General features: G+C 27.3%; 1 protein-coding gene across 1 annotated transcript; it reads right to left on the bottom strand.

Moving 5' to 3' along the window:
* Window positions 1-395: 395 nt before the first annotated feature.
* Window positions 396-9,353, bottom strand: LOC107436081 (PAT complex subunit Asterix). Its single transcript, XM_016047645.4, has 4 exons — window positions 9,163-9,353; window positions 7,876-7,984; window positions 2,539-2,636; window positions 396-594 (listed from the first exon to the last, which is right to left on the bottom strand). The coding sequence occupies exons 1-4, from the start codon at window positions 9,222-9,224 to the stop codon at window positions 522-524; spliced, it is 342 nt and encodes a 113-aa protein (XP_015903131.1). The 5' UTR covers window positions 9,225-9,353; the 3' UTR covers window positions 396-521.
* Between the last annotated feature and the right edge of the window lie 1,203 nt (window positions 9,354-10,556).

The raw sequence follows: 10,556 nt of genomic DNA, 5'->3' as shown, positions 1-10,556 counted from the left end.
TTGCAAATTTTAGATGGTTGTAGCCACTTATGTGAAAAACCAGACTATGATGTCAAAAACTTTAACCAGGTAACAAATAATAATAACTAATAAAAAAAGCAGTGTTATACAACATTAAAAAAAATAATAAATAAATTTTTTAAAAAATACATAATTTGTCTTAACTCTTTATGTTTTTATCGGGAAGCAAGAAATTAATGCTAAACTAATAAATAAGTGGTTATTTTATAATTCTTTACTCCTTCCACAATTTGAAAGACTTATAATGCTGCTTTAGAGGTTAATTTATAAATTTTAACAAAATGCAATAAATTGAAAAATAAGCCACTTACACAATTAAATAAACATTAAAAAATTAAATATTTACAATAGTAATTCAACAAAATCCAATGATGTGCAATAAATAAGAATTTTATTATATATATTTGTTTCCAAACTGATTGCTTATTTTGAACAATTCAGAATGTTTACAATTTTTTTTCTTTCTGAAAACTGAGTTGAAATTTTATAGGTTACTTAGGTCAAGAAAGTCCAGGTATATTCATAGGAGTAGGATTTTGCAAGTAAGACATTACCACAGCAGAGATTGACAACCTATTAAAGTAAAGAAACTAATAAGTACATAAATACATAATAAAAAGATGTAACATCATTATATAATTTTAAGTTTAGTCACACTTTTTCAGCAAATGCAAAATTGGGAAAATGTTTATTCTCAATAAACTATTTTCCTACCTAATTATATGGAAAAACTGGTTTTGTTTCTCAGTAGGTAAGACAACATAAAACAGCATAACAGTAACCATTTATTTGAATGTTAAAAATCTTTCTCTTTAAAAAAATATTTATGACTTGCAGAAATGAGATTGAAAAAAAAGGAGAAAAAATAAAGCAGCAAATTTGTGATACCAATTTATAAAATAATAACAGTTTTGTTTAAGTATTGACTCAAGTAAATTATTTAATAATCTTTAACAAGAGAACTGACAGATCATATCAGCAACATATCAACAGGCCAGAAAAAAAAATATATTGAGAGAAAAGAACATTTAAAAGACATAAAAATTATTCTGAGATAATGAAATGGAAGAAACTTAAAGTTTTAATTAGACAAGACTAAATTACAAAAATAAAATAAAACTATCAATGTAAACTCGAAAGATTTAAGAATCAAAACTAACAATAGAAGCCTTAGTTTAATTGGCAAAACTTATGAGTCATTAAACATCAGATCAGCCACTTTTAAAAAATCACTCTTTGATTTTAATGAAATATAATCAAGAGATTTATTGAAAATTTGCTACTAGATGACACAAGATTTCAGATGATAAGCACAATTTTTAGTTAATATGCAAGAAATCCTTAGTTCATGTAAAAATATTGTTATATAGACACTGTTTCAATGGAAGAAAGCAAATAAATCTTGAGGGATAAGCCCTACCTTAGGATGAAATATTTTCAATGTGGAACTTATTAAATGAATTAATAAGTTTCAGTATATACTAGATATTTTGTGAAAAGCAAAACTTATATGCAGACTTATATTAAAGGAAAAACTTTTTGTGAACACAAAATTTCAATTAAAAATCTCTTAACACACATAATTAACTCTTGTAACCAGTTTCAACTCTTTCGTCGATACCACCTCATTTGCGTGACATTTGTTTGAAAATCATGGTCTTTTTATAAAATATTTAATTTTTATAGAACTCTATCTATTGATTTATACCACCGGGATGAGTTTGGTAAAAAACCAAAAAAGTTAAAAATAGAGATTCAAAGATACTTAGCAGCAAAATAACTTGGTCCCTCATTGGACCAATATTCATGAATCTTGGCTCAATAAGGATTCAAAGGGCTGTTATTTTTTTTTTTTTTTTGATATTGGCTCTATATAGATTTAACCCAATATTTTATATTCATTATTCAGCAAATATAGGCCCTATACAGGCCGAACAAATTACGGGTAGCAAAAACTGTCTCAATTGATGTTTGTCGTCAGATTCGTTTTCAAATCCTGCACAGGTTTCAAGAAGCCACAAAATACTTTTCTTTCTGCAGCACTCATATTTATATTGAAATCAACATCAAGTCAGTAATTATAAGTTAATAAAAAATTAATATAAAAATATGTTAAATTATTATTATGTAAATACATTAAAAATGCATGCTAGTGAAAATAAAAACAGCAGCGGTTGCCATAGCAACGCATGCAATGACGACACACGCACACTGTTTACTATTACTCTTGAACACAGTTGAAACAAGTGATGACGTCCAAATAATTGTGCACGCCTTCAAATCCAAACTGAGACCTATTTCGTCACTGGGTAATATCAGTTATTTTTTAATACAATTTTACCAACCATATTAACCTATATTTTGAAGTATTATCCTATTTAATCATATTGAAGTGTTATCATATCATCCATAACTTAATATTTAACTGTGAAATATAGATCATAAAATAAAAATTGTTATCCTACTATATTTGTTATTTGATTTTACCTACAATAAATAACTGTAAATTCTACTTACATAAAACTGCTTAAGATTTGTTTGGTATCATCATTTACTCTAGAATTTGCAAAGCTGATACTAGAACAATAAAGTGCTATCCAAGCACACCACTTTAGCTGTTAAAAAAAATATACATAAAATCAAACTTTTTATATATAAAAATAATTTATGCTATGAATGGAATTTTTTTTTCTTCTTTCAAATTATCATTATTAGGGTACACATAAAAACATGTTAATTTTCACCTAATCACCATAATGCAGAAAAGTTGTTTAGATAGAAGGGATGGCACTGTAATTTTTAAAATAAATATTATTTATCTTCCAAATATCTCAAAATTCAACTATTTTTGCAGATTTCTTCAATCAATAATTAACTACAATACATTAATTGCTCACACCATGTAAGGTTTGAACAATACAGATAAAAACGTATTCCGTAAATTTGTAAATTTACATGTTTACACATTGCAGAGAAAATTTTATAGTTATCATTTTTCTTCATGACTTCACCCTGTACAAAAATTTAAACGAGAAGAAGTATATCACAATAAAATAACGGAATAACAGAACATATAATTTACACAATGAAAAGTTTAAGAAAGAAATTATATAAAACTTTCAAAAAAATTAATAAATAAATAAACATAAAACTTAAATGAAGTTTTTATAAAATTACAATGTTTAGTGAAAACTGAAAGAAATGTACACAGGAAAAATATTAAAATTAAAACACTTTTTTTCTATCATAAATAAATTTTCTGATATATAACATTCATTATAGAGGGAAATAATTAGTATTTTTCGCTAATCCCCATACAATGTTTAAATTATTACTTGTATATTTATTTTTATTAACCAATGGTCTAAGTCAGGGGTGTCAAACTCGCAGTCCGTGGGCCGCATGCGGCTCAAGATGAGCATTTTTGTGGCCCACTCAATATATCAGAAGCAAAGTAAAAATAAAATAGAAATGGGAATTAGAAACGAAACCAGCATATAAAATTATAATATACTTTACTTATGAACTATATGGATAATTTTAATTGGCTGAAATGGAGTCCGTTTCACACTATGCTATCAATTAGATAGTACCTACATAATCAATTTTATCCTACTACAGCGAGGTAAGTTGGTTATCTTGCTCTAAGGTTCTCAAACAATTCTGGGATTTGAAAGAAAAAATATGTAAGTTTTTACAAACTATAAATCAAGATACAAGCTTGTTCTCCGATCAAATATGATTGCAAGATTTATCTTTTATGGTTGATACAACCAAACACTTCTCCGATTTAAATTTATTGTTACGAGGAGAGGATCAGATCATTACGAACATGTTTGACATAATTAAAGCATTCAAATGTAAACTATTTCTTTGGGAAAGGCAACTGAAAAATGAAGATTTAACGTTTTCCCCAACGTGCAACAAGAACAAATCTAGTTTAGATGATACTGCATCATATCAAAAATACGCAGAAAAAAATTTCAAATCTTAGAACAGAATTTGAAACAAGGTTTAAAGATTCAAACATAAATTCAAATCTTAATTGAAATAAATAAAACAGGACGTAACCAAAATAAACATAACTACATTAATTCAAATTCAAATTGGAACAGTGCACAAGGCAGCTAAAACCAAATTCAAATCTTAAAAACAAGTAATAATATAAATTTACTTAAAAAAATATATAAATATAATTCAAAGAAAATTAAATAAAGTTGTGTGTTTACAGAGCAGCACTTCATCAGGGGACACACTGTCTGTAAACACACAGGAGCCTTTCTGTTGTTAGTGGCAAAGCCAAAACTAACAGTGCCCCGAGGCCCCTAATGAAAATTCAAGCATAAATAATAATAATAATTACCACATTAAATATCTACCATAATAACATTCATGAAAAACTTTGTAATAAAATCACCTTTACTGAAACAGATATACAAAACATTTAAAAGACATAAAAAAAAACCGCCCCCAAAGCACATAAAAACAGTTACAGTTAGTAAAAGTGAAGAAGAATTTCCTTATAAATTCCAAATCAGCTCAAAATTTATATTGTGCTGACACCTAGGTAAAAAAACAAATTAATAAAAAAACAAATTAAAGAGCAATAGAATCCAAGTGCCGCCATCTATCTAAAAAATCCCAACAATTTTGAAAAAGAAAACATATTCCCAATAAATTTTGTAAATGAAAACAAATTCCAAAAATTTCAAGAAGAAAATCAAATTGTTCACCGTCTAGGCCTGCTTAGACGGGCTTCAATATCGGCCAAGTTAATAGAATTTGTTTAAAATGTCTTTAATCAAAACATCAAAATTATTAAAGTTGAAAGGAAATTTATTTTTCTTTAAACTTTTCTTTAATACCTCAATAGCCGTCAAAAAATCTATACGGTTATTACAAATGAATTTGAATCTCATTATTTGACCAAATACAATATTCTTGAAAATTTTATAGTAAAGGTTGGAATAAAAATGCGTAAGGTTAATAACATTAAAATTGAAATCCTTCCTTTCATCACAAACCCCAATGAGATTATTGTTATTAGAAATATTTATATCAAGATCTAGAAAAAAAGCACGAGAGTCTTGTGAATTAGTTTTAATTAAACTCAGTTCTTCAGGATAAATATTATTAATCAAGTCAAAATTACAACAATCGAAGATGATTAAATCATCAATAAACCTAAAACCTTTTAAAAAATTATTCTGTAAAAATTTATTCTCATAAAAGTGAAGGAAAATATTAGCGAATGCACTTGAATAACTATTACCCATAGAAATACCTTTAATTTGCCTGTAAAAACTAATACCGTTAAAAAGATAATTTTCAAAAATGTTGACATTGCATAAATTAATCCAGTCTTCCCTGTCAATACTTTCATTAATCAAATAATGTTCAAAAATTTCAATACAAATATTTTTTAAATTATTGTGAGGAATACTGGTAAAAAGATTTTCAAAATCACAGGTAAGAATTGTATTAACACGTGTGTTGTTTAAATATTTAATAACTTCTTGGTTGTTATTAATGATAAAATGTTTATCATTAGAAATATTTTGTTTAAAATAATGTTTAAATATTTAAAAAATCGTTTACCAAAAACAGAATTATAACACCCTGCACAGCATGTAACAAATCTAAATTTAACAGGTGTTTTATGAAATTTAATGGTCGGAAATAAGTATGGGAAATTAAAACTATTTGGTTTTGTTCCAATTTTTTTATAAAAAGCCAAAATTCTATTTTCAATTTCTTTCTTAGAGCTGTTAATCTTAAGGAAAGTATCATTATTATCATATTCAAAACCAATAATATTTCTAAAGAATTTTTTGCACATAAAGCCAAAATTATTTGAAGCTTTATCAACCACACAAATAATAAATCTCCCTTTCAATTCTTCTATAGATTTAACAATATTAGAATTTAAATAAAAACCCTGGTATTTTGTGTTGTTATTTAAAAAATTCAATTTAAAATTATATAAAATTTTATATTTCCATTCGAAAAAACCTTCTATGGGCCAATTATATTTCCTAAAACACTTTGCAATGAAGCCGTCTAAATCTTTACTAATTGAGGAAATGATAAAAGGCAAATTATAATTTCTTCTTGGTCTAAATTTTGTACCAAGTCTCATAAGCAATCTTAAATTTTTATCAGTAACCAGGTCAAAAGATTTAATTCTTTTAAAAAAGGTTTAAAGATTTTAATTCTTTGGAAGACAAATTTTGAATGTTTTCTTCGATTTTCTCAATAAATATAGACTCAGTACCCAGTTATATAAGTGAGTGATATTCAGTGCGACTAAAATTTGAAGGTAAAATTCATTGAAGTGGGTGTGCCTGAATTTCATGAATATTTAATGACAAGGTTTAAAAATACTGAAAAATTCGAGTATGAAATTATTTCCAGGTTAGGAAGTACTTATCAGTGAGAGCAATTATTTTCTGTTATGAATGGAAATAAATCTCCTGTCCGAAACCGTATTAATTACGCTCACATTGGGTCAATTTTGAAAGTAGTCTCGGCCAATAAAATTTCTCCTGAAATAGAAAAAATAGTAGCAGAGTAGAGATGTCAAGTATCAGGACGTAAACAATAATTTAACTTCATATATGTTTATTACAATTCAAAATAAAAATATTTGTTTCTATGAACATTGATTTTTTTGCGGCCCACTTAAAGTTAAGTATTGTTTATTTGGCCCAAGTTAGCTTTTGAGTTTGACACCCCTGGTCTAAGTAAAACTATTTTCACACATATGCATATTTTTAAAGTTCAATGGAATCAAATTTCTTCTGATTAGTGAGTTTAACCTTGAAAACAGCTTGAACAACAATAATATTAAGTTAAACATTAACTTTAACATGTGACAAGTTAAACATTAACTTTAACATGTGACAAGTTAAACATTAACTTTAACATGCTAACTTTACCTTGTGAAAAAATATAGCATTGGCTTCACTGTTTTTTTCTTCCATTGAGTTATAACAATAAATTAATATTTTTTAAGTGAAAAATATAATTGGATTTATTAGGGAGACATTCTTGATATGAACCAAATAAAGGAATTAAACAAAAATTATTACAAAATAATGTAACTTAGTGTAATCTGAACAATTCTATTTTTAATAAAAAAACACATAAACAATTTGCAATTAAGCTTTATGCAGAGAATGATGGTTATCAATACTAATTACAGATTCATCACAGGAATAGAGTCGAATTAAGAACTTGTGGTAATCAGAAATGTCTGTCATATTTTAATATAGCAGAAAATTACAATTATAAAAGGTGCAAGATTAGTTTTTAAGTAAATATTGTCACAATTTAAAATTGTCTCACACTTATTTAATAAATCATACTAAAATATTTTAGTATGATTTATTAAATAAGTGTGAGACAATAGATTTTATTAATTTTTTTCATAAATGTTTCATAAGAAAAGTTTTTAAAATTTTATTAATGCTATTGTATGTGGTTTTTAAAAGAAAAACAAAACTTTAAAAAAAATGTCAGCATTTAATTTAGTTGATTATGAAAAAAGTTGATTTAAATAAATAAATTTTTAGAGAAGCCAATCACGACATACAGTTCTCCTTTAAAATATAATTGGAAGGAGAACAGAAAAAAGCATATTAGAAACTTTTCAAAACAAGCAAATATATTTTAAAGACAAGTTCTGTCACGAAAAAAGGTAAGGACTATTTTCGTATCTAAATTTTAAAAATGTGCACCAAGCATTAAAATTACACTACAATATTTTAGCAAATATACCTAGAGAAATTTTATATTGAAACTTAAAACACTTATTAAAGCTCTTTTGTCACTAAATATTTCAAAAATGCATACTTTCATCATGAGCCCAAACATACTGCAAAACATGCTGAGGACGTTCATATAATCTGGCATTGGATCCTCTCCAGGTCCAGAAGCGCTACAAGACGCAGGTTGTTTTAATCTATAATGAAAAATGTCATTATTTATATTTATCAGACATACATAAAATTACTGGAGATATATTTTCATATTGGTACATGTTCATGCTAACTATCTCAATGAAGGTGTTAAAGAGTTTAAATTGCAAAAATTTTAGAAAATGGAAAGACAAAAATATATGGTATATTTTTTAATTTCTCCCTACTCTCTTCGGGGGTGATTTTTGTATCATGATCTGCGTCAGAATAATCGCCAAAACTTGGCAACTTCCAGGCAACAGCCCATGAGAAACTAGAAAAAACATCACAGAAAAGGACCTTTTCGAAGGGCGTAACTCATTAGTCACCCATGGGATAACCACATGATTTTTTTTTGTTAGTAAAGATTTCTCCATTTTAAAACAATTTGCAGCCTTAGCGATTGTAGTTGCATGGCAGAAATATCTCCCTCTCTTGCCAGTACCTGTTTGTCACCAACCTGGAAATCTTACCCTTTGTCTTAATTGGAAAGACATTATAATTTCTTCATTAATCTTACAATAAGAGTTGCTGAACAATAAATTAGAATCATATTAAAATGTTCATCATAAGGCAATAAATAAATTTTTTTACAGTTTCTTTCTAATTAGGCCATTTGAAAAGGCTATTATATATCATTCCTCTTTTTTTACAATGTAAACCCTTATTTAAGATTGCAACGAATAAAAAAGACATTTAGGTAATGATATTTAACGTTTTTCATTTTAACAGAAAATAAAACTAGAGAATCAAATGATTTAATCAAGGAAATAGATTTACATACTTATCATGAACTTTTGAAAGATCACAAAATAATTTTAATACGTGACTAAACTACTACTTCATTAACTTTTTTTTTACTGAGATATTTCCGTATCGTGATCTGTCACGCCAACTACAATCGCCAAGGTGCCAAATAGATTTTAAACTTGCAAATTAAAAAAAAAAAACATGTAGATGTTTGCCCGGGGTGGCTACGAGTTATAACTTTCGAGTTGGTCCCTTTCTGTGATGTTTTATTTTAGTTTCTCGCGAACCACTGCCCGGAAGATTCCAAGACTTGGCGATAATTCTGCCACAGATCACGATACGGAAATCTTCCCAAAACATCTACAATGAAATATAATTTGATTCAAGAACATTCCACCATAAATATCTTAGGGATAGATAATAAAAAAGAAACCTTTGGATTTTATCAGGCCTTCGAGGGTCACTACTATTATTGCTTGAAGGTGTTGTGGACATTTTTACACCAAAATATTAATAAAATATTGCTAATATAGATAAATTGTGTCAAAATTAATTCTAATTTAATTATCGGAGCAGATTTCAAAACACAACGACACAGCTATCGTTGCAGTTAGCAGGCATAAAAAGGGCACGTTCCAATATTCGCACCGGTGTAACCGGTTACACTGGTTCGCCGCACCGACCGTTCCAATATTAAAACCAGTTACACCAGTGCACTGCACCGATCGTTCCAATATTCAAACCAGTGTCACCAGTTACGCACGAAGTGCACCAGGTTTCTGGTCGGTTTGGTCAGTTCGCATGACGTCATTACCCTTATTTGTTTACAAACTTTATTATACTGCTGTTGAGATCGTCATAATTTTGCTGTATTTTTGAATGGATTTTAGTCTAAATTTGTTATAAAAACTTGTTTTATCATTTAAAATAAATTTTTTTGTATTAAGTTGAAATATAATAATTATTATTGGAAATGTATTCTGTAGATGAATCGTCTTGGTGCTGTTTATAGCAATGGATATCATTCATAAACGTTTCATTTCTGTTTTCAAGACTAAGAATTCATCTGAATTTTGATACGTGTGGTGATTAGTTTTACTTAATAGATTCACATCGAAAGAATTTTGACTTGTAATTTTCAATAAACATATCGTTTTGTAAATCAAACAACTATCCAAAGCATTGTTAAATTTGTAATAGCGATAGAACTTTAAAATCAGTAAAAGATTTATTGCTTCATATGCATTCATAAACATTTTCGTCTAATGTATATTGTTTTTAAAATAAACAAATCCAATCAATATTTGATTGTTAAATACATTTCTTTTGTGTTATAAATTTTTCTTATATCCTTTCTATATTCCATAACAGACCTGGAACGATGAATATTATCCTAGCTTAATAACAAATTATGTTTTTAGTTTTTACTGTATTAAACATCATATGAGTTTCATTAAAGGGACTGACCTAAGTTGTTAAACTAGGCCTTCAATGTATTATGCTTATAATTTGTATTGTATGTATTTCTATTTCTTTTTATAATATTAAATTATTTCTGATAACCACAACATAGTAGTGATGATATGGAAATCTATCCTGATCTGTACCTCCTTCAGCACACATGCAAATCAATGTCTTAGATTAATAACAGATGATATTATATAAAAGTTTAGTTTTTGTAAAAGGATCTTAAATAGAGCCCAACGACAAAGGTCGTTCATTGGCCTGTGTTATTAGAACTAGACTTTTAATGCCAAAGGTTTTTAACATTTAAATTTCTTTCATAATTGTTAACTAAAATAAATTCTGAAAATCACAATATAATAA

Source organism: Parasteatoda tepidariorum, chromosome 2 (genome assembly GCF_982258835.1).
Source record: "Parasteatoda tepidariorum strain Cologne lab strain chromosome 2, Ptep-v5.0, whole genome shotgun sequence".
NCBI lineage: Eukaryota > Metazoa > Arthropoda > Arachnida > Araneae > Theridiidae > Parasteatoda > Parasteatoda tepidariorum.
Note: the sequence above shows the minus strand (reverse complement) of the source record. Positions and strands in the feature narration are given on the sequence as shown.

What these genes read in the sequence shown, in the direction of transcription:
- LOC107436081 (XM_016047645.4), bottom strand. Translation starts at nt 9,224, where the DNA reads ATGTCCACAACACCTTCAAGCAATAATAGTAGTGACCCTCGAAGGCCT. An exon ending in TGTTTGGGCTCATGATGAAA is followed by an intron (nt 2,637 to 7,875) that starts GTATGCATTTTT and finishes TTTTTTTAACAG; the next exon opens with CTAAAGTGGTGTGCTTGGAT. An exon ending in CAAATCTTAAGCAGTTTTAT is followed by an intron (nt 595 to 2,538) that starts GTAAGTAGAATT and finishes TTACTTTAATAG; the next exon opens with GTTGTCAATCTCTGCTGTGG.